Source organism: Anolis sagrei, chromosome 13 (assembly GCF_037176765.1).
Source record: "Anolis sagrei isolate rAnoSag1 chromosome 13, rAnoSag1.mat, whole genome shotgun sequence".
In the NCBI taxonomy this organism is placed as follows: domain Eukaryota; kingdom Metazoa; phylum Chordata; class Lepidosauria; order Squamata; family Dactyloidae; genus Anolis; species Anolis sagrei.
Window position 1 is genome coordinate 9,446,580 of NC_090033.1, and position 23,783 is coordinate 9,470,362.

General features: G+C 45.2%; 1 protein-coding gene across 19 annotated transcripts in view; it reads right to left on the bottom strand.

The window, feature by feature from the left end:
* The window catches only part of ARHGEF10L (Rho guanine nucleotide exchange factor 10 like), a 151,265-nt gene that overhangs the window by 52,559 nt on the left and 74,923 nt on the right, over positions 1 to 23,783 (bottom strand). For 11 of the 19 annotated variants that reach the window (XM_067472737.1, XM_067472734.1, XM_067472735.1 and 8 more), the window contains 9 exons: positions 22,883 to 22,975; positions 22,622 to 22,795; positions 20,387 to 20,532; positions 20,107 to 20,121; positions 17,668 to 17,870; positions 16,065 to 16,180; positions 14,394 to 14,521; positions 14,167 to 14,267; positions 4,399 to 4,520 (listed from right to left, as the gene is read on the bottom strand). In XM_067472737.1, coding sequence (XP_067328838.1) covers positions 4,399 to 4,520; positions 14,167 to 14,267; positions 14,394 to 14,521; positions 16,065 to 16,180; positions 17,668 to 17,870; positions 20,107 to 20,121; positions 20,387 to 20,532; positions 22,622 to 22,795; positions 22,883 to 22,975 — 1,098 coding nt within the window. The remainder of the gene's footprint in view (positions 1 to 4,398; positions 4,521 to 14,166; positions 14,268 to 14,393; positions 14,522 to 16,064; positions 16,181 to 17,667; positions 17,871 to 20,106; positions 20,122 to 20,386; positions 20,533 to 22,621; positions 22,796 to 22,882; positions 22,976 to 23,783) is intronic. The other 8 variants (XM_067472736.1, XM_060758784.2, XM_067472745.1 and 5 more) reach the window with 1 other exon arrangement.

Here is a 23,783-nt window from a genome sequence, read left to right on the forward strand (position 1 = left end):
TTGTTTCTGAAGTCTTTCCAAATGTTTGGTAGTGAAAATATTCGTAATTACTTCGGTAATGGCAATCGCGCATGCGCAATTGGGAAAACATCACTGTCAATGGGTGTTGTGGTTCAGCCTGTGATTGTTTCTCCACCTGACATTTCAGAAGGCATTAAGTAGGCCTCTGAAGACTCATGGGAGTCTGTACCTGATGTGGCTAGGGATTCCCAGGAGTCTAATAGTGAAAATTTTGGAAATTATGAATTTTCGTAATTACTTCGCAATTGGGAAAACATCACTGTCAGTGAGTGTTGCGGTTCAGCCTGTGATTGTTTCTCTGCCTGACCTTTCAGAAGGCATTGAGCAGGCCTCTGAAGACTCACAGGATTCTGGTTCTGTACCTGATGGAGTTGGGGATTCACAGCAGTCTAGTAGTGAAAATTTCGGAAATTACGAATCTTCGTAATAACTTCGTAATTGGGAAAACATCACTGTCATTGCGTGTTGCGGTTCTGCCTGTGATTGTTTCTCTGCCTGACATTTCAGAAGGCATTGAGCAGGCCTCTGAAGTCTCACAGGAGTCTGGTTCTGCACCTGATGGAGTTGGGGATTCACAGGAGTCTAGTAGTGAAAATTTCCGAAATTACGAATCTTTGTAATTACTTCACAATTGGGAAAACATCACTGTCAGTGCGTGTTGTGGTTCAGCCTGTGATTGTTTCTCTGCCTGACGTTTCAGAAGGCATTGAGCAGGCCTCTGAAGTCTCACAGGAGTCTGGTTCTGCACCTGATGGAGTTGGGGATTCACAGGAGTCTAGTAGTGAAAATTTCGGAAATTACGAATCTTCGTAATTACTTCGCAATTGGGAAAACATCACTGTCAGTGCGTGTTGCGGTTCAGCCTGTGATTGTTTCTCTGCCCAAGGTTTCAGAAGGCATTGAGCAGGCCTCTGAAGTCTCACAGGAGTCTGGTTCTGCACCTGATGGAGTTGGGGATTCACAGGAGTCTAGTAGTGAAAATTTCGGAAATTACGAATCTTCGTAATTACTTCGCAATTGGGAAAACATCACTGTCCGTGGGTGTTGTGGTTCAGCCTGTGATTGTTTCTCTACCCAAGGTTTCAGAAGGCATTGAGCAGGCCTCTGAAGACTCATAGGAGTCTGGTTCTGCACCTGATGGGGCTGGGGATTCACAGGAGTCTAGTAGTGAAAATTTCGGAAATTACGAATCTTCGTAATTACTTCGCAATTGGGAAAACATCACTGTCAGTGCGTGTTGCGGTTCAGCCTGTGATTGTTTCTCTGCCCAAGGTTTCAGAAGGCATTGAGCAGGCCTCTGAAGTCTCACAGGAGTCTGGTTCTGCACCTGATGGAGTTGGGGATTCACAGGAGTCTAGTAGTGAAAATTTCGGAAATTACGAATCTTCGTAATTACTTCGCAATTGGGAAAACATCACTGTCAGTGAGTGTTGCGGTTCAGCCTGTGATTGTTTCTCTGCCCGAGGTTTCAGAAGGCATTGAACACGCCTCTGAAGACTCACAGGAGTCTGATTCTGCACCTGATGGAGTTGGGGATTCACAGGAGTCTAGTAGTGAAAATTTCGGAAATTATGAATCTTCGTAATTACTTCGTAATTGGGAAAACATCACTGTCATTGCGTGTTGCGGTTCAGCCTGTGATTGTTTCTCTGCCTGACCTTTCAGAAGGCATTGAATAGGTCTCTGAAGACTCACAGGAGTCTGTACCTGATGTGGCTGGGGATTCACAGGAGTCTAGTAGTGAAAATTTCTGAAATTACGAATCTTCGTAATTACTTCGCAATTGGGAAAACATCACTGTCATTGCGTGTTGCGGTTCAGCCTGTGATTGTTTCTCTGCCTGACATTTCAGAAGGCATTGAGCAGGCCTCTGAAGTCTCACAGGAGTCTGGTTCTGCACCTGATGGAGTTGGGGATTCACAGGAGTCTAGTAGTGAAAATTTCGGAAATTACGAATCTTCGTAATTACTTCGCAATTGGGAAAACATCACTGTCAGTGCGTGTTGCGGTTCAGCCTGTGATTGTTTCTCTGCCTGATGTTTCAGAAGGCATTGAGCAGGCCTCTGAAGTCTCACAGGAGTCTGGTTCTGCACCTGATGGGGCTGGGGATTCACAGGAGTCTAGTAGTGAAAATTTCGGAAATTACGAATCTTCGTAATTACTTCGCAATTGGGAAAACATCACTGTCATTGCGTGTTGCGGTTCAGCCTGTGATTGTTTCTCTGCCTGACATTTCAGAAGGCATTGAGCAGGCCTCTGAAGTCTCACAGGAGTCTGGTTCTGCACCTGATGGAGTTGGGGATTCACAGGAGTCTAGTAGTGAAAATTTCGGAAATTACGAATCTTCGTAATTACTTCGCAATTGGGAAAACATCACTGTCAGTGCGTGTTGGGGTTCAGCCTGTGATTGTTTCTCTGCCTGACCTTTCAGAAGGCATTGAGCAAGCCTCTGAAGACTCACAGGAGTCTGGTTCTGTACCTGATGGAGTTGGGGATTCACAGGAGTCTAGTAGTGAAAATTTCGGAAATTACGAATCTTCGTAATTACTTCGCAATTGGGAAAACATCACTGTCATTGCGTGTTGCGGTTCAGCCTGTGATTGTTTCTCTGCCTGACCTTTCAGAAGGCATTGAGCAAGCCTCTGAAGACTCACAGGAGTCTGGTTCTGTACCTGATGGAGTTGGGGATTCACAGGAGTCTAGTAGTGAAAATTTCGGAAATTACGAATCTTCGTAATTACTTCGCAATTGGGAAAACATCACTGTCATTGCGTGTTGCGGTTCAGCTTGTGATTGTTTCTCTGCCTGACCTTTCAGAAGGCATTGAGCAAGCCTCTGAAGTCTCACAGGAGTCTGGTTATGTACCTGATGGAGTTGGGGATTCACAGGAGTCTAGTAGTGAAAATTTCTGAAATTACGAATCTTCGTAATTACTTCGCAATTGGGAAAACATCACTGTCAGTGCGTGTTGCGGTTCAGCCTGTGATTGTTTCTCTGCCCAAGGTTTCAGAAGGCATTGAGCAAGCCTCTGAAGACTCACAGGAGTCTGTACCTGATGTGGCTGGGGGTTCACAGGTGTCTAATAGTGAAAATTTTGGAAATTATGAATCTTCGTAATTACTTCGCAATTGGGAAGACATCACTGCCAGTGGGGGTTGTGGTTCAGACTGTGATTGTTTCTCTGCCCGAGGTTTCAGAAGGCATTGAGCAGGCCTATGAAGACTCACAGGAGTCTGGTTCTGTACCTGATGGAGTTGGGGATTCACAGGAGTCTAGTAGTGAAAATTTCGGAAATTATGAATCTCCGTAATTACTTTGGTAATGGCAGTCGCGCATGTGCAATTGGGAAAACATCACTGTCAGTGGGTGTTGTGGTTCAGCCTGTGATTGTTTCTCTGCCCAAGGTTTCAGAAGCCATTGAGCCGACCTCTGAATACTCTCCTCTTCTTCCTTCCTTCCTTCCTTCCTTCCTTCCTTCCTTCCTTCCTTGTGTTGTCTGTGCCATGTGTAAACTCCTCCCTTCCTTCCTTCCTTCATTCCTTCCTTCTGTTCTGTGTGCCATGTGTTATCTTCTCCATCCTCTCCTCTTCCGTGTGTTGTCTGTGTCATGTGTAACCGCCTCTCCTTCCTTCCTTCCTTCCTTCCTTCATTCATTCATTCATTCATTCATTCTGTCCTTCCGTGTGTTCTGTGTGCCATGTGTAAACTCCTCCTCTCCCCCCTTCCTTCCTTCCTTCCTTCCTTCCTTCCTTCCTTCCTTCCTTCCGTGTGTTCCATGTGCCATGTGTAACCTCCTCTTCTCCCTTCCTTCCTTCCATGTGTTGTCTGGGCCATGTGTAAACTTCTCTTCTCCCTTCCTTCCTTCCTTCCTTCCTTCCTTCCTTCCTTCCTTCCTGTGTTCTGTGTGCCATGTGTTACCTTCTCCATCCTCTCCTCTTCTTCCTTCCTTCCGTGTGTTGTCTGCCATATGTAACCTCCTCCTCTCTTCTCCTCTCCTCTCCTTCCTTCCTTCCTTCCTTCCTTCCTTCCTTCCTTCCTTCCATGTGTTCTGTGTGCCATGTGTAAACCCCTCCTCTCCTCTTCTCCCTCCCTCCCTCCCTCCCTTCCCTCCTTCCTTCCTTCCTTCCTTCTCCCCGTGAATTGTGTGTGCCATGTATTACCTCATCCACATGGTTCCTCCTCCTCCTCCTCCTCCTCCTTTGGTTGAACCCAAGGGCCATCTAATCCAACCCCCTTCTTTCAGCCAAGTAGCAAAAACACAATCAAAGCACTCCAGACAGATGGCCATCCTGCTTCTGAATAATAAAAAGGGGGTCGGATTGGATGTCCTCTAGGGTCTCTCCAAACTCTTACGAATGGACTTTCGCAAAGGCTTACCTGTAAGTCCAGGGCTCTGGAAGAGAAGGCCGAGAAGCGGCAGACCAGAATGGGGCAGCGGAAGGGAGCCTTGCTCTTCTTGTCTTCCTCGGGACACAGCCAGCCGGGCTGGTTCTCTTCCCCTGCGGCAAGACAAAGAATCCCTGTTAACACGCTGCACTGCAACTCCCATCATCCCCAGCCAGGGCTTTTAAGTGCCAAAGCATCACATATGCACATCATATAACCCTCAAACCTGTCTAGCGTGTTCAGTTTGCTGGAGAGGGAGTGGGCGGGGTCATACAAATTTCACACCAATGGAGAGAGGAAGAAACACTGGGATGTCTGTGGTGGAGGAAGCACATAAAATCTAGGCTGGAATTCTCCCCATATGAATGCCTTCACTTGGGTTGTGAGCAGTATGGTGGGGCTCTTGGACATGTTCACGGTGCTCACTATAACCTGCAATGTCATTGGAGGGACGGCCACTGGTGAGCAGTGGGAGCCTGTCTGTGTAAGTGGACACTCCAGCCACTTAAATATATACACATCAAATGGATCAAATGGATTTGATGGACTTATCTATACATACACATCAGACATGCACATATTTTATGAACATATGACTATAAATATATATGCACATCATATATATATACATCATTTATGCATATATGCATCATAAATATATCATCATCATCGACGATCACTCGCGTCTGAGTAGGATGGCCTTCCAAGTCACATATACTCACAAACGTATACATATTCTACGTATATATGCATCATAAATATATCGTCATCATCGGTGATCACTCATGTCCAAGTAGGACGGCCTTCCAAGTCTGTCTTACTTACTTACTTACTTACTTACTTAGGCAATCCCTCATAGTCCGAAGATGATGGTCCTCCAAGTTTGGTGTCCTGGCGGTGGGTCTGTAGGTGACTGTGGAGCCCTATTCTTGACCTGCATCTTCTCCCGCAGTGAGGGCATTGGTTTCCAGGTGGAAGGCGGTCCCGGTTGGGGTTGGCTTGATGCACCTTCCTCTTGGCACGTTGCTCTCTTTCGCCCTCCATTCGTGCCTCTTCAAATTATGCAGCACTGCTGGTCACAGCTGACCTCCAGCTGGAGTGCTCAAAGGCCAGGGCTTCCCAGTTCTCCGTGTCTATGGTTGGCTTTGAGCCCATCTTTCAATCTCTTTTCCTGTCTGTCAACATTCCATTTTCCATTCTTGAGTTCAGAGTAGAGCAGCTGCTTTGGGAGACGGTGGTCGGGCATCCGGACAACGTGGCCGGTCCAGCGGTGCTGATGGCGGAGGACCATCGCTTCAGTGCTGGTGGTCTTTGCTTCTTCCAGCACACTGACGGTTGTCCGCCTGTCTTCCCAAAAGATTTGCAGGATTTTCCGGAGGCAGCGCTGATGGAATCATTCCAGGAGTTGCATGTGACGTCTGTAGGCAGTCCACGTCTCAAAGGGTTGGGAGGACAATAGCTTTACAAACAAGCACCTTGGTCTCCCTACGGATGTCCCGGTCCTTACACATTCTCTGCTTCATTCGGAAGAATGCTGCACTCGCAGAGCTCAGGCAGTGTTGTATTTCAGTGTCAAAGTTGACTTCTGTGGAGCGGTGGCTGCCAAGAGAGCGGAAATGGTCAACATTTTCTAATATTACACCATTAAGCTGTATTTCTGGCATTGGAAAGGGATTGGTTGGTGACTGCTGGAAGAACACTTTGGTTTTCTCGATGTTTAATAACAGGCCGATCTCCTCGTAAGCTTCTGTGAAGGTGTTTAGAGTGGCTTGTAGATCTTCTTCTGGATGCGCACCGACAACGTTGTCATCAGCATACTGGAGTTCTATAACAGATGTTGTTGCATCCTTGGTTTCGGCTTTTTGGTCTGTCCGATAGATGATTTCCACTCCAGTGGGAAGCTTCCCATCAACAAGGTGAAGTATCATAGCAATGAAGACGGAGAATAAAGTTGGGGCAATAACACATCCCTATCAAGATCACCCCCAAGCGCAGACTCCAAGGAAGAAAGACAAGGCGCAAAGTGAACACCCAATCCCTTCAGGAGCCCTCCAGACGAGCCCCTCTCCAAACAGCCCTCAAGGACCATCTACCCATAGAACACCCCTTCCAAGTCACATATACTCACAAACATATACATATTCTACGTATATATATGCATCATAAATATATCATCATCGTCAACGATCACTCGTGTCCGAGTAGGATGGCCTTCCAAGTCACATACATGCACAAACATATACATATTTTATGCATACATGCATCATAAACATATCATCATCATCGACGATCATTTCTGTCCAAGTAGGATGGCCTTCCAAGTGTATCATAAATATATACACCCACATCAAATATGTATTATTTTAATTACATATGCATCATAAATATGCACACACAATCATATAAGTACATATTTTAATTATACAGACAAAGGCATCATAAATATATACACCGTTACAGCCTACTCACAAACGCAGGCTGAAATTAAAACCCATAAATTATATATATATATATATATATATATATATATATATATATATACACACACACACACACACACACATTTACAGCAAGTAGATAAATCAAACAGACGGATACACATGCCCATCTATTACAAAATGTTCCTCATCAAGAGTTTGTAATGTGTTTTATTTTTAAACGCATTTCCCCGCAGGGCCTTTCCGATTCAAGCAGGCCAACAAACCGCCTCCTTCCCTTTCCCGTTTCATGAAAGCAAAATCAAATCATCGCTGGGAATTCAAATAGGATTTGAAAATGAAGTTTTCTTTCCCTCTTTTTTCTCTTCCTTTTTCTTAAAATGGAAGAGAACATATATAGGATTCGCTTTTTAATATACAGTAGAGTTTCACTTATCCGACCTTCGCTTATCCGACATTCTGTCTTATCCGACGTTCCCCTTTTCCTCCAGCATTTCCCCAACTCTCTCTCCATTCCCAAGATAGATAGATACAGTAGAGTCTCGCTTATCCGACCTTCACTTATCCAATGCTCTTATCCGACGTTCCCCCTTTTCCTCCAGCATTTCCCCTTCGATTAAAGGAGCACATTTCCCCAACTCTCTCTCCATTCCCAAGATAGAGAGATATAGTAGAGTCTCGCTTATCCGACCTTCGCTTATCCAAAGCTCTTATCCGACATTCCCCTTTTCTTCCAGCATTTCCCCTTCAATTCAAGGAGCGCTCCCCAACTCTCTCTCCATCCCCAAGATAGATGGATACAGTAGTCTCACTTATCCAACCTTCATTTATCCGACATTCTGTCTTATTCGACATTTCCCCTTTTCCTCCAGCATTTCCCCTTCAATGAAAGGAGCTCTCCCAAACTCTCTCTCCATTCCCAGTAGTCTCGCTTATCCGACTTTAACTTATCTGATATTCCGTCTTATCCGACACTTCCCCTTTTCCTCCAACATTTCCCCTTCGAATAAAGGAGCACTCCCCAACTCTCTCTCCCTTCCCAGTAGAGTCTCGTTTATCCGACCCTCACTTATCTGACATTCCATCTTATCCAACGCTTCCCCTTTTCCTCCAGCATTTCCCCTTCAATTAAAGGAGCATTCCCCAACTCTCTCTCCCTTCCCAGTAGAGTCTCGCTTATCCGACTTTAACTTATCTGATATTCCGTCTTATCTGACACTTCCCCTTTTCCTCCAGCATTTCCCCTTCAATGAAAGGAGTGCTCCCCTACTCTCTCTTTCTTCCCAGTAGAGTCTCGCTTATCTCACCTTCACTTATCCGACATTCCGTCTTATTCTACGCTTCCCCTTTTCCTCCTGCATTTCACCTTCGATTAAAGGAGCGCTCTCCAACTCTCTCTCCCTTCCCAGTAGAATCTCGCTTATCCAACCTTCACTTATCTGACATTCCGCCTTATTCGACGCTTCCCCTTTTCCTCCAGCATTCCCCCTTCAATGAAAGAAGCACATTTCCCCAACTCTCTCTCCATTCCCAGTAGTCTCGCTTATCCAACCTTCACTTATCCAACATTCCGTCTTATCCGACGCTTCCCCTTTTCCTCCAGCATTTCGCCTTCGATTAAAGGAGCGCTCCCCAACTCTCTCTCCATTCCCAGTAGAGTCTCGCTTATCCGACCTTCACTTATCCAACATACTGTCTTATCCGACGTTCCCCTTTTCCTCTAGTATTTCCCCTTCAATTAAAGGAGTGCTCCTCAACTCTCTCTCCCTTCCCAGTAGAGTCTTGCTTATCCAACATTCCATCTTATCTGAATCCCTTTTCCTCCAGCATTTCCCCTTCAATTAAAGGAGTGCATTTCCCCAACTCTGTCTCCCTTCCCAGTAAAGTCTCACTTATCCGACCCTCACTTATCTGACATTCCGTCTCATCCAACGCTCTTATTCAACACCCCCCGTTTCCTCCAGCATTTTCTCGTCAATTAAAAGAGCGCTCCCAAACTCTCTCCCCATTCCCAGTAGAGTCTCGCTTATCCGACCTTTGCATATCCGACATTCCGTCTTATCCAACATTCCCGACACGTTTTCGTGTGTCAAGTTGCCCATCTTGGGAGCTCCAAGTTAGGAGTGTTCTGTGATCCACCCCGAGTCCGCTTCGAGGTGAAAAGGTCAGCATATAAATACTGTACATAAAATAAATAAATAGGTGGCTGGGCTACAACAATCATATTAAATAGTGTTGTTATTGTTATGTTGTAGTAGAGTCTGTTGTCAACGCTGCAACTGGTAGTAGGTGTGGTAGAGGAGGGAAAAGAGGCGCCCAGGTGTTAGACGAGGAACAGCAAAGGAAGAGGATCCGGGAGATACTTATGTAACCCACTGATGAAGAGTTCTTCGAGGGTTTCTCCAAGAGTGAAATGAGTGAGGAAGAGGAAGGAGATATAGGTGGGAATAGAGGTACTAAGAGAATTACTCAAGAGCAGGAATCAGACGAGGAGCGTCAGAGAAAGAAGATCCGGGACATACTTACTGCTCCCATGGAGGAAGAGGATTTCATGGGTTTTTCTGGGAATGATGGGTCTGGGAGTGATGGGGATGAAGAGGAGCCACTGGATTGGACCAAGGTTCAGGAGGTTCAGAATGTGTGTACTCAACCAACGTCTAGTGACACTTTTGTGGGGCTTTCTGGTGGCGGGGATTGGCAATCAGGTGATACTGTGGAATCATGGGGAGACCTAAGTCTTGACAAGAGGTGGAAGAGTTGGAGGGATGGGCATTGGCGTTCAGTTATGGAAACTAAGCCAGCTGAGAGTGAGGAAGATGGGATGGAGGGCAGCTCATCATCGGATGAGGAACTGTAAGATAAATGTAGGCACTGGAATGATAGAACTTTGCAGTAGGCAAAGTGTTGGTTTCATGCCTTGGGTCTTGTCGTTGCCGCTTTCCTGTTGGGCTTGGGTCCTGGATCTGCAGGTTGCTGTTTATCTTCGTGTACCAACCAGCTTCGATTCCCGGATTTCCCCTCTCCTTGACTTCGAACTGCTTTTGACAACGATGCTGCCTAAGTAAACTTTGGAACCTTCAACTGGGATTTCTTCGACTTTGGACTGCATTTGGACGATGGCTTCTCTTCACGACTCTTTGTTTGTTTGTTTTCATTGAACTGTGTGATTTTGGTGTGCTTTGGAAGAACTCTTGCTTAATCCGGGTTTTTTGACCGGAGGCACTGAAGTAAGTGTCTCTGAGTCCTGTTTACTTTGCTTTAATAAACTATTGTTTTGGAAATACTCCTGAGTCTGGCTCTTTAAGGCATCTGGGTTCCGACAGTTACTACATGTATTTGCTAGGGCTGGGCGGTTTCGTTTCGTTAATTCGTAATTCGTTAATAATTCGTTAATTTTTTAAATTACAAAACGATAACGAACCATTCTGGAGCAATTTTTGAAAAAAACGAATTTTTAAACACGTTTTGTAAATGCTTCGTATTTCGTTATTGTATTCGTTTCGTTATTGTTTTGAGGTCGTTTCGTTATTATTTCCACATGTCTGGGGCAAATTTTTTGTTTAATTAGTGAAAAAAAATTATAATATCACACCAACAGTCAACAACAGAGGGAGAGGGAAGCTTCAGAAGTTTTTGGAGGCTTTTTAGCGTATTTCGCGGTCGCGTCCACCATTAACGAATCGATTCGTTATTGTTTCGGAAATCGATTCGTTAATGTTTTGTAATTTTTTACACATTTACGAAATTTCGTAAATATCGAACTTTTTAAAAGGAAAATTTTGTAATTATTTTAAATAACGAAACGCAAAACCCCCCAAAAAACTAATCGATTTTAGAAACAAATTTTTCCGTTGTTACCCAGGCCTAGTATTTGCTGAAGGTTGAGCTTCCCTTCCCTGAAATGCTTGGGACCAGAAATATTTCGGAATATTTTTCTTTTTCAGATGATGAAATATTCCTTTCCTCGATTCCATTGGATTGCAACTCCTAGCAAGTGAGGCATGATGGGAGCGACGGCCTTCCATCTCAAAGCGGATCTCTGAAAATCTTTGGAGATGGCCAAACTACTATCGTTTCCTTCGGACAGCTGCCGTTCATCGGGGAGTATAGTTTCGTCCTTTTCAAAAAAAAATTCCCTTCGCCGGCAGCCTCAGGGAGATCAGCATTTTTAATTACAGGAAAATTAGAAAGGCAAACCAGAAAGCCTGCTAATTGAAAGCCAAAAGGCAGGTGCCAGCATCGTACACATCAATTACCGCCAGACACACAGAAAATGTCTTAAATACATGGAAGAAAAATTAGCAAAAGCAATGTTTACCGCCCAATGAGGTTGGACTGGATGGCCTTTGGGGCTCCCTTCCAATTGGTTGGCCATCTGTCGGGTAGACTTTGATGGTGTCTTTCTTTACTGCCCAATGAGGTTGGACTGGATGGCCTTTGGGGCTCCCTTCCAATTGGTTGGCCATCTGTCGGGTAGACTTTGATGGTGTCTTTCTTTACTGCCCAATGAGGTTGGACTGGATGGCCTTTGGGGCTCCCTTCCAATTGGTTGGCCATCTGTCGGGTAGACTTTGATGGTGTCTTTCTTTACTGCCCAATGAGGTTGGACTGGATGGCCTTTGGGGCTCCCTTCCAACTGTTTAGCCATCTATCGGGTAGACTTTGATGGTGTCTTTCTTTACCGCCCAATGAGGTTGGACTGGATGGCCTTTGGGGCTCCCTTCCAACTGGTTGGCCATCTGTCGGGTAGACTTTGATGGTGTCTTACTTTACCGCCCAATGAGGTTGGACTGGATGGCCTTTGGGGCTCCCTTCCAACTGTTTAGCCATCTATCGGGTAGACTTTGATGGTGTCTTTCTTTACCGCCCAATGAGGTTGGACTGGATGGCCTTTGGGGCTCCCTTCCAACTGGTTGGCCATCTGTCAGGTAGACTTTGATGGTGTCTTTCTTTACCGCCCAATGAAGTTGGACTGGATGGCCTTTGGGGCTCCCTTCCAACTGGTTGGCCATCTGTCGGGTAGACTTTGGTGGTGCCTTTCTTTACCGCCCAATGAGGTTGGACTGGATGGCCTTTGGGGCTCCCTTCCAACTGTTTAGCCATCTATCGGGTAGACTTTGATGGTGTCTTTCTTTACCGCCCAATGAGGTTGGACTGGATGGCCTTTGGGGCTCCCTTCCAACTGGTTGGCCATCTGTCGGGTAGACTTTGATGGGAAGCCCCAGGTTGAAGGCCATATTGTGTATCTGTGGCATTGAATGTTTGTCATGTATATGCGCATTGTGATCCGCCCTGAGTCCCCTGCTGTGGGTTGAGAAGGGCGGAATATAAATGCTTCAAATAAATAAATACATAAATTCTGGAACACAAGAGAGTATGAGAAGGCCTCAGTGTTAGTTTACCTCAGTCTGAGAGAGCCCTCAGTGTGAGGCCTCAGTAGGCCTCAGTATGAGAAGGCCTCAGTGTGAGGGAAGCCCCAGATTGAAAGCCATGCTGTGTGTCTGTGGCATTAAATGTCTTGCATGTATATGCGCATTGTGATCCGCCCTGAGTCCCCTGCTGCGGGGTGAGAAGGACGGAATATAAATGCTGCAAATAAATAAATGAATAAATTCTGGAACACAGGAGAATATGAGAAGGCCTCAGTGTGAGGGAAGCCTCAGGTTGAAGGCCATGTTGTGTATCTGTGGCATTGAATGTTTGTCATGTGTATGCACATTGTGATCCGCCCTGAGTCCCCTGCTGCGGGATGAGAAGGGCGGAATATAAATGCTGCAAATAAATAAATTCTGGAACACAAGAGAGTATGGGAAGGCCTCAGTGTTAGTTTGCCTCAGTCTGAAAGAGCCCTCAGTGGGAGTAGGCCTCAGTGTGAGGGAAGCCCCAGGTTGAAGGCCATGCTGTGTATCTGTGGCATTGAATGTTTGTCATGTATATGCGCATTGTGATCCACCCTGAGTCCCCGGTGGGGTGAGAAGAGCGGAATACAAATGCTGCAAATAAATAGACAGATAACTTCTGGAACACAAGAGAGTATGAGAAGGCCTCAGTGTTAGTTTGCCTCAGTCTGAGAGAGCCCTCAGTGTGAGAAGGCCTCAGTGTTAGTTTGCCTCAGTCTGAGAGAGCCCTCAGTGTGAGAAGGCCTCAGTGTGAATGAAGCCCCTGGTTGAAGTCCATGTTGTGTGTCTGTGGCATTGAATGTTTGTCATGTATATGCGCATTGTGATCCGCCCTGAGTCCCCTGTGGGGTGAGAAGGGCGGAATATAAATGCTGCAAATAAATAACTAAATGAATTCTGGAACACAAGAGAGTATGAGAAGGCCTCAGTGTTAGTTTGCCTCAGTCTGAGAGAGCCCTCAGTGTGAGAAGGCCTCAGTGTTAGTTTGCCTCAGTCTGAGAGAGCCCTCAGTGTGAGAAGGCCTCTGTAGGACTCAGTATGAGAAGGCCTCAGTGTTAGTTTGCCTCAGTCTGAGAGAGCCCTCAGTGTGAGAAGGCCTCAGTGTTAGTTTGCCTCAGTCTGAGAGAGCCCTCAGTGTGAGAAGGCCTCAGTGTGAATGAAGCCCCTGGTTGAAGTCCATGTTGTGTGTCTGTGGCATTGAATGTTTGTCATGTAGATGCGCATTGTGATCCGCCCTGAGTCCCCTGTGGGGTGAGAAGGGCGGAATATAAATGCTGCAAATAAATAACTAAATGAATTCTGGAACACAAGAGAGTATGGGAAGGCCTCAGTGTTAGTTTGCCTCAGTCTGAGAGAGCCCTCAGTGTGAGAAGGCCTCAGTGTTAGTTTGCTTCAGTCTGAGAGAGCCCTCAGTGTGAGAAGGCCTCAGTGTTAGTTTGCTTCAGTCTGAGAGAGCCCTCAGTGTGAGAAGGCCTCAGTGTTAATTTGCCTCAGTCTGAGAGAGCCCTCAGTGTGAGAAGGCCTCAGTGTTAGTTTGCCTCAGTCTGAGAGAGCCCTCAGTGTGAGAAGGCCTCGGTGTTAGTTTGCCTCAGTCTGAGAGAGCCCTCAGTGTGAGAAGGCCTCGGTGTTAGTTTGCCTCAGTCTGAGACAGCCCTCAGTGTGAGAAGGCCTCAGTGTTAGTTTGCCTCAGTCTGAGAGAGCCCTCAGTGTGAGAAGGCCTCAGTAGGCCTCAGTATGAGAAGGCCTCAGTGTGAGGGAAGCATATATAAATACAGTAGTGTCTTGCTTATCCAACATCAATGGGCCAGCAGAATGTTGGATAAACGAATACGGAGTCTTCTACTCGAAGGCGCAGAACAACTATAACAACAACAACAACAACAACAACAACTGATGTCTTTAAGCACTTGGGAAGTACTCACGGAGGGCGATTTTGGCTAAGTGCAAGCGATTCACCCAGGAGATTTTGCTGAGCGGGTTCGGGGTGATGAAGACCACCATGACGCTGATGGGCCGGCCAGACCTGGATTCAAGAACAGAGGAAGGAGGAGAGGATGGATCCAGCGCACTACGGAACCAATCAGGGAAAGGCTTCCCAACTCTTCAAGGAATATAGGAGCATGGGAATGGGAAGGAAGCAGGGACCTACTTGTCTGGCTTCCCGGGGAGGAGGAGGCGGAGGCGGCATTTGTTGGCCGAGTGGATCTCTTCCTCCTTGACCCGCACCAGCCGCTGGAGGGCCAGGCACCAGTCTTGGGCCACCGTCATGTTCAGGTTCTGCCACAAAGGAAGGAGAGAAGGTTCAGACCAGGACTGAAGGGATGGGCACCACAAGCTCTAGATCCTGTCTTACTATATACTTATAATATTATTAAATAATAATAATAATAATAATAATAATAATAATAATAATAATAATGTATTTATGGGTTGCTGTGGGTTTTCTGGGCTGCCTGGCCGTGTTCCAGAAGCACTCTCTCCTGACGTTTCACCCACATCTACGGTAGGCATTCTCAAAGGTTGTGAGTCTATAATAATAATGCCACAATAATAATAATAATAATAATAATAATAATAATAATAATAATACTGTAATAATAATAATAATAATAATAATAATAATAATAATAACAATAATGTATTTATGAGTTGCTGTGAGTTTTCTGGGCTGCCTGGCCATGTTCCAGAAGCATTCTCTCCTGATGTTTCACCCATATCTACGGCAGGCATCCTCACAGCTTGTGAGTCTATAATAATAATGCCACAATAATAATAATAATACTGTAATAATAATAATAATAATAATAATAATGTAGATGATGATGATGATGATGTATTTATGGGTTGCTGTGGGTTTTCTGGGCTGTCTGGCCATGTTCCAGAAGCATTCTCTCCTGACGTTTCGCCCACATCTATGGAAGGCATCCTCACAGCTTGTGAGTCTATAATAATAATAATAATAATAATAATAATAATAATAATAATATATTTATGAGTTGTTGAGGGTTTTCTGGGCTGCCTGGCCATGTTCCAGTAGCATTTTCTCCTGACGTTTCACCCACATCTATGGTAGGCATTCTCAAAGGTTGTGAGTCTATAATAATAATACCACAATAATAATAATAATAATAATAATAATAATAATAATATAATGCGATAATAATAATACTGTAATAATAATAATACTGTAATAATAATAATAATAATAATAATGCAATAATAAAAGTAATGGTAACCGTAATAATAATATAAATATGAATTAAATATGAATGGCATGTTAACAACAACAGCAATATAATATAATGCTTTCTGGGCTGCCCGGCCATGTTCCAGTAGCATTTTCTCCTGATGTTTTGCCGACATCTATGGTAGGCATTCTCAAAGGTTGTGAGTCTATAATAATAATAATAATAATACAACAATAATCATACTCTAATAATAATAAGACTGTAATAATATAATATAATAATAATAATAATAATAATAATAATAATAATGTATTTATGGGTTGTTGAGGGTTTTCTGGGCTGCCTGGCCATGTTCCAGAAGCATTCTCTCCTGATGTTTCACCCACATCTATGTCAGGCATCCTCACAGCTTGTGAGTCTATAATAATAATACCACAATAATAATAATAATATAAATATGAATTAAATATGAATTGCATGTTAACAACAACCATATAATATAATACTGTAATAATAATAATAATAATAACAATAACAATAATAACAACACAATAATAATAGTAATAGTAATAATACCATCATAATAATATGAATTTGAATTAAATATGAACGGCATGTTAACAATGGCCCACCTGGTATGTCCCGTGGAGGGTGCTGATGAGCAGCGTGATCTGTTCCACCACCGCAAGGTCCTTCTGAAGGTCCTGAAGCTCCTGGAAGAGGCGAGGGGGGCCCAGGTAGACTTTATCTGAGGGGAGAGTCCAAAGGCATCCAAGGGAATGAAACCACGAGACGTGGAAGGAGGAGAACAAGGAGAAGGAGAACAAAGAAAAGAAGGAGGAGAAGGAGGAGAACAAGGAGCAGAGGACAATGAGGAGAACAAGGAGAAGGAGAAGTAGAACAAAGAAAAGAAGGAGGAGAACAAGGAGCAGGGGACAATGAGAAGGAGAATGAAGAGAAGCGGGGGGAGGAGAAGAAGAAGAAGAAAAATGAGGAGAATGAGAATGAAGGGAAGAAGGTGGAGAAGGAGGAGAACAAGGAGCAGGATACAATGAGAAGGAGAACAAGGAGAAGGTGAACGAAGAAAAGGAGGAGAACAAGGAGCAGGGGACAATGAGAAGGAGAATGAAGAGAAGCGGGGGAAGGAGAAGAAGAAGAAGAAAAATGAGGAGAATGAGAACGAGGGGAAGAAGGTGGAGAAGGAGGAGAACAAAGAGCAGAGGACAATGAGAAGAACAAGGAGAAGGAGAAGTAGAACAAAGAAAAGAAGGAGGAGAACAAGGAGCAGGGGACAATGAGAAGGAGAATGAAGAGAAGCAGGGGGAGGAGAATAAGAAGAAGAAAAATGAGGAGAATGAGAACGAAGGGAAGAAGGTGGAGAAGGAGGAGAACAAGGAGCAGAGGACAATGAGGAGAACAAGGAGAAGGAGAAATAGAACAAAGAAAAGAAGGAGGAGAACAAGGAGCAGGGGACAATGAGAAGGAGAATGAAGAGAAGCAGAAGGAGAACAAGAAGAAGAAAAATGAGAATGAGAACGAAGGGAAGGAGGAGAGGAAAAGGAGAAGGAGGAGAACAAGGAGCAGGGGACAATGAAAACAAGAATGAAGAGAAGAAGCAGGAGGAGGAGGAGAACAACAACAAGAAGAATGAGGATAATGAGAATGAAGGAAAGGAGGAAGAGAACAAGGAGGAGAACGAAAAGAAGCACAAGTAGAAGGAGGAGAAGGAAGACAAGGGGCATGACGAAAAGGAGAGCAAGGAGAAGGAGATTGAGAATGAAGGGAAGGAGGAGGAGAAAGAGGAGGAGAACGAAGAAAAGAAGGAGGGAAAAAGGAGCAGGGGGCAATGAGAAGGAGAATGAAGAGAAGCAGAAGGCGAAGGAGGAGAACAACAAGAAGAAAAATGAGGAGAATGAGAACGAAGGGAAGAAGGAGGAGAACAAGAACAAGAAGAATGAGGACAATGAGAATGAAGGAAAGAAGGAGGACAAGGGGAATGAGGAGAAGGAGAACAAGGAGAATGAGAATGAAGGGAAGAAGGAGGAGAACAAGGAGAAAGAGAACGAAAAGAAGCACAAGGAGAAGGAAGACGAGGGGAATGAGGAGAAGGAGAACAAGGAGAAGGAGGAGAATGAGAAGGCAAACAAAGAGAAGGGGGAGAAGGAGAACAAGGAAAAGGAGACCAAGAAGAAGGAGGACCCAGGAGGGGCAGAGAGGGGGTCCCCCCAGACTCACTGTGTGTGGAGGCCTGGCTGCTGGGCATGTGCCGCTTGGAGGCCACGTTCTGGACCACCAGGTGGTCCTTCTCCTGAGCTGCGCTGTTGCCACCGCTGCCCTCCTGGCCGACCTCCACCACCTGGACCTGAGGGAGGGCCGCGTTCCACTTCACAATGTATTTGGGGCCCAGAGGGACCAGGCTGCTGATCTCAAGCTGGCCCCTGGAGAAGAAAGGAATGGAAAGGTAAAGGAAACTGGTTGCGCTTTTAATCATAATAACCACAAGAAGAAGAAAGGGAGGAGGACAAGGAGGAGAAGAAAAAGGAGGAGGAGGACAAGGAGAGAAAGAAAGGAGGAGAAGGAGAAGAGAGAGAAGAAAGAGGAGGAGAAGGACAAGAAAGAGGACGAGGAGGAGGAGAGGAATAAAGGAGAAGGAGGAGGAGAAGGGAGAGCAGAAGGAGAAGAAAAAGGAGGACAAGAAGAAAGAGGATGAGGAAGAGAAAGGGGGGGAGGAGGAGAAGAGGAAGAAAGGAGGAGGAGGAAGACAAAGAGAAGAAGAAAAAGGAGGAGGACAAGGAGAAGGAGAAAGAGAAAGGGGAGACAGAGAAGGAGAAGGAAAAGAAGGAAGAGGAAGGAGGAGGAGAAAGGAGGAGGAGAAAGGAGGAGGAGGAGGAGGAGAAAAAGGAGGAGGAGGACAAGGAGCAAGAGGAGGAGGAGGGAGAGAAGAAGGAGAAGAAAAAGGAGGAGAAGGACAAGAAGAAAGGAGCAGGAGGAGGAGAAGTGGAAGAAAGAGAAAGGAAGAGAAAGAAGAGAAAGAAAAAGGGGAGGAGGACGAAGAGTAGAAGGTGAAAGAGAAGAAGGAAGAGAAAGAAATGGAGAAGGAGGAAGAAAAAGAGAAAGAATGGGAAGGATGAGAACAAGTAGGAGGAGAGTGAGAAAGAGAACGAGGATGTCAAGAAGGAGAAAGAAAGGAGAGACAGAGAAAGAGAAGGAAAAGGAGGAGGAGAAAGAAGAAGAAAGAGGAGGAGGAGGGATAGAAGAAGGAAAGAAAAAGAAGGACAAGGACAAGAAGAAAGAGGAGCAGGAGTAGGAAGAGAAAATGAAGTGGAAGAAAGGAGAAGGAGGAGGAGATAGAAAAGGAAGAGAAAGAGGAGAGGAGAGAAAGGAGGAGGACGAAGAGTAGGAGGTGAAAGAGAAGAAGAAGGAAGAGAAAGAAAAGGAGAAGGAGGAAAAAGAGAAGGAAAATGGAGGAGAACAGGGGGAAGGAGGAGGAGAAGGAAGAAAAAGAGAAAGAATGGGAAGGACAAGAACAAGCAGGAGAGCGAGAAAGAGAATGAGGATTACAAGAAGGAGAAAGAGAAAGGGGAGACAGAGAAGGAGAAGGAAAAGAAGGAGGAGAAAGAGAAGAAGGAATGTAAGAGATGCGCAAAGCTCCAAGTATTTGTGCCCAGTCCATTTCCTATCTTAGTCCCAACTTTGAAGTCTGTCCCAAGCACCACTTAAAAATATTCATTGTTTACATGAATAATAATAATAATATAATTATATAATAATTATATAATAATTATAATATTATATAATATAATAATAATATAATATAATAATATAAAAATAAAAATAATAAAACAATAATATAATATAATAATATTATAATAATTATATTATAATAATTATATAATTATAATTATAATAATATAATATATATAATAATAATATTATAATAATAATATAATATAATAATATTATAATAATAATATAATATAATAATATTATAATAATAATGATATAATATAATAATAATATAACAATAATAATATAATATTATAATATTATAATTATTATACCTCGGCACGGCACGCCAACCCTAATGTCCATCTGAACATGAGGAAGAACTTCCTGACTGTGAGAGCCGTTCAGCAGTGGAACTCTCTGCCCCGGAGTGTGGTGGAGGCTCCTTCTTTGGAAGCTTTTAAGCAGAGGCTGGATGGCCATCTGTCAGGGGTGATTTGAATGCAATATTCCTGCTTCTTGGCAGAATAGGGTTGGACTGGATGGCCCATGAGGTCTCTTCCAACTCTTTGATTCTATGATTCTATGATTCTAATATAATAATAATAATAATAATAATAATATAATAATAATAATAATAATAATAATAATAATAATAATATGTTCATTGTTTACATGAATTCATCACATCTTTTTGTATTTTGGTGTTGTGAGGTAGTATTAAATAAACAAGATATTGGGAGGGGAGGCTAGGCTCCAGCACTTGGGACAGCGACTTTAAAGTTCGGACCAAAACCCGGAACGGATCCCCAATGCACAGACGAGATTGGGCTCCCAAGCACAGCAGAACCAAACCCCACTGCAAAACACAACGGTAAATTTGGGGAAACAACGCCGGCATGCACAACCTCGGCACGGCACGCCAACCCAAAGGATGCAAAGGCCTACCTGGTATTAATCGGCCTGCGGAAGAGAGACATCATAATGTAAGTCAATGGCATCTCCTTGCACCGCCTTGACTCCACATTTGCACCTCACACTTGCTCAAAAACTACAGAGAGGAGTGAACGTATTTCCACCTACGGACATTTTTACAACTAAGGTGAGCCTTTCTCACACTTTGTGGCAAGGTGTAATCGTAACGGAGGCTAAACACGACGCCCCGGAGGGAAAGAGTCCCGACCTGACCCCTTTCTCCCGTAAACACGCAATTGCAACGGGCACGCACTTGAAGTTGATGTTGGCGCAGACCAGCATGTCGTTCAGCAGGAAGACTTTCCGCTCCTTGGACTTGATGAGCTGGCCCCGGTCGCCGTAAACCGTCTCGGTCAACGTCTCGCAGAGCAGCAGTTGGCGCTGACCCGAGGTTAACAACTGCGGAGAGATGGAGACGACAGAGAAGAAGAACGGCTGCCTTTCTTTCGCGGCAAGGTTAATGGGACACGGATGCGACCGAACATCGCAAAGCCCGTTCCGAAAGACGCACGTCCCCAAACAATAACGCTGAGACCAACAAGGGGAAGACGTGGCCGCTGGAACGGATGGAAATAGTCAAAGCTTCAAGACTAAAGCTCTTGAGGCAACTTATTTCAAGACAACAGAAGAAGGGAATCATCTAAAGCAGTGGTTCCCAACCTTTTAATGACCACGAACCACTTTCACCAGGGACCACTTTGACCAGGGATAACTTGACTAAGGACCACTTCACCAGGGATCACTTTGACCAGGGACCACTTGACTAAGGACAATTTTGACTAGGGACCACTTCACCAGGGACCACTTTGACCAGGGACCACTTTGACCAGGACCACTTCAACAGGGACCACTTTGACCAGGGACCACTTCAACAGGGACCACTTTGACCAGGGACCACTTTGACCAGGGACCACTTTGACCAGGGACCACTTTACTGAGGACCACTTTGACCAGGGACAACTTTGACCAGGGACCATTTCATCAGGGACCACTTGACTAGGGACCACTTTGACCAAGGACCACTTCACCAGAGACTACTTCACCAGGGACCACTAGAACAGTGACCACTTTGACCAGGGACCACTAAAACAGGGACCACTTGACTAAGGACCACTTGACCAGGGACCACTTTGACCGGGGACCACTTCACCAGGGACCATTTGAACAGGGACCACTTGACTAAGGACAACTTTGACCAGGGACCACTTTGACCAGGGACCACTTTGACCAGGGACCACTTCCCCAGGGACCACTTCCCCAGGGACAACTTTGACCAGGGACCACTTTGATCAGCGATCACTTGACCAGGGACCACTTTGACCAAGGATCACTTTGACCAAGGACCACTTCACCAGGGACCACTTTGATCAGGGATCACTTGACCAGGGACCACTTTGACCAAGGATCACTTTGACCAGGGACCACTTTGACCAAGGTCCACTTCACCAGGGACCACTTTGATCAGGGATCACTTGACCAGGGACCACTTTGACCAAGGATCACTTTGACCAGGGACCACTTTGACCAAGGTCCACTTCACCAGGGACCACTTTGATCAGGGATCACTTGACCAGGGACCACTTTGACCAAGGATCACTTTGACCAGGGACCACTTTGACCAAGGTCCACTTCACCAGGGACCACTTTGATCAGGTATCACTTGACCAGGGACCACTTTGACCAAGGATCACTTTGACCAGGGACCACTTCCCCAGGGACAACTTTGACCAGGGACCACTTTGACCAGGGATCACTTGGCCAGGGACCACTTTGACCAAGGATCACTTTGACCAGGGACCACTTCACCAGGGACCACTTTGACCAGGGACCACTTGATAAAGGACCACTTTGACCAGGGACAACTTTACCAGGGACCACTTGAACAGGGACCACTTTGACCAGAGACCACTTTGACCAGAGATCACTTTGACCAGGGACTACTTCACCAGGGACCACTTGAACAGGGACCACTTTGACCAGAGACCACTTTGACCAGGGACCATTTTGACCAGGGACCACTTTGACCAGGGACCACTTGACCAGGGACTACTTTGACCAGGGACCACTTGACCAGGGACCATTTTGACCAGGGACCATTTTGACCAGGGACTACTTTGACCAGGGACCACTTTGACCAAGGACCATTTTGACCAGGGACCACTTGACCAGGGACCACTTTGACCAGGGACCACTTGACCAGGGACCACTTTGACCAGGGACCACTTCACCAGGGACCACTTTGACCAGGGACCACTTCACCAGGGACCACTTTGACCAGGGACCACTTCACCAGGGACCACTTTGACCAGGGACCACTTCACCAGGGACCACTTTGACCAGGGACCACTTCACCAGGAACCACTTCACCAAGGACCACTTCACCAAGAATAAGGGAATTTCTAACTGGGAAATAATGGCATGCCTAGTAAGCAAAGGTCCACCCCAAATATTAAACTTTCCCTGCACATCTCCAGCGTGATCTCCTGACCTTGTGGAGGCTGCTGCGGTCGCTGATGCTCTTGGTCAGCTGCTGGATTTCGGCCAGTTGGTCAGCAAGCCGCTTCTGCTCGTTCAGTTTCTCCGCCAAGGTCTCCAGCTCGGTGAGGGCCAGCTGGAGGGACAGCCGGTCCGCGTGGCCTTTCGGCGTGTTCTTGAGCATGTCCTAGAACCCCACAAAGGACAGAGCGTCATTCAAGCGAGTCGCTTCCGAATGCCGTAACACACCACAAGGAACCCCGGAAGACGGTACCTGGAGCAGGAGGATGAACTGGGGAAACCTCTGGATGGGCTTCACCATCAGTCCGTAGAGAGTGACCCGGTCCACGCTGCCCATTTGCCGCTTCTGTCCAAAGGGAGAAGCGCCCACAATGAAACATGTACAATGCTGACCTCGCCCCACATTTAACAATAACAACAATAACAACAATAACTGTTCTGCCCCCACGCTATCTAATTGCTTGGAAGGTGACTTAGTTGCACAAGGAACACATGGAGGACACTTAGACAAACAATCAACAAGAATTAAGAACCGAAAAAGGCTTCAACCCCTTTCTCCTCCTGGGTGTAATTGCCACAGTCCTCCGAAGAGAGTTAAAGTCCTTGAGACAGGAGCTCTGAATTACTTAATTTCTCTGCTGTTTCTTCTCTTAACAATAACAACAATAATCACAACAATAACAACAAGCAAGGACTTTGAAATTGAATGACAATTCCCAGACACTTGGACCTGATGTGCATGTGTGCTGTGTTCTTATGTACACGTAAATAATAATAATAATAATAATAATAATAATAATAATAATAATCCAATACAACAGCCAGCAGAGTGTCCGCTGTGGACTCATCTTGTTGTGTTTCTAACAACAACAACAACAACAACAACAACAACACATTTTATGTATTACCCGCCTCTCCTGTTGGCTCAACCAATCCAAAAATAAATGAACATAAAAATACAATAGATAAAAAACAAACACACACATATCTCTATCTGTCTGTCTGTCTATCTATCTATCTGTTTATCTGTCTATCTATGTATCTATCTGTTTATCTGTCTATCTATCCATCCATCCATCTATCTACCCATCTAGCTGTCTGTATGTCTGTATGTCTGTCCGTCCGTCCGTCTATCTATCTGCCCACTCATCTAT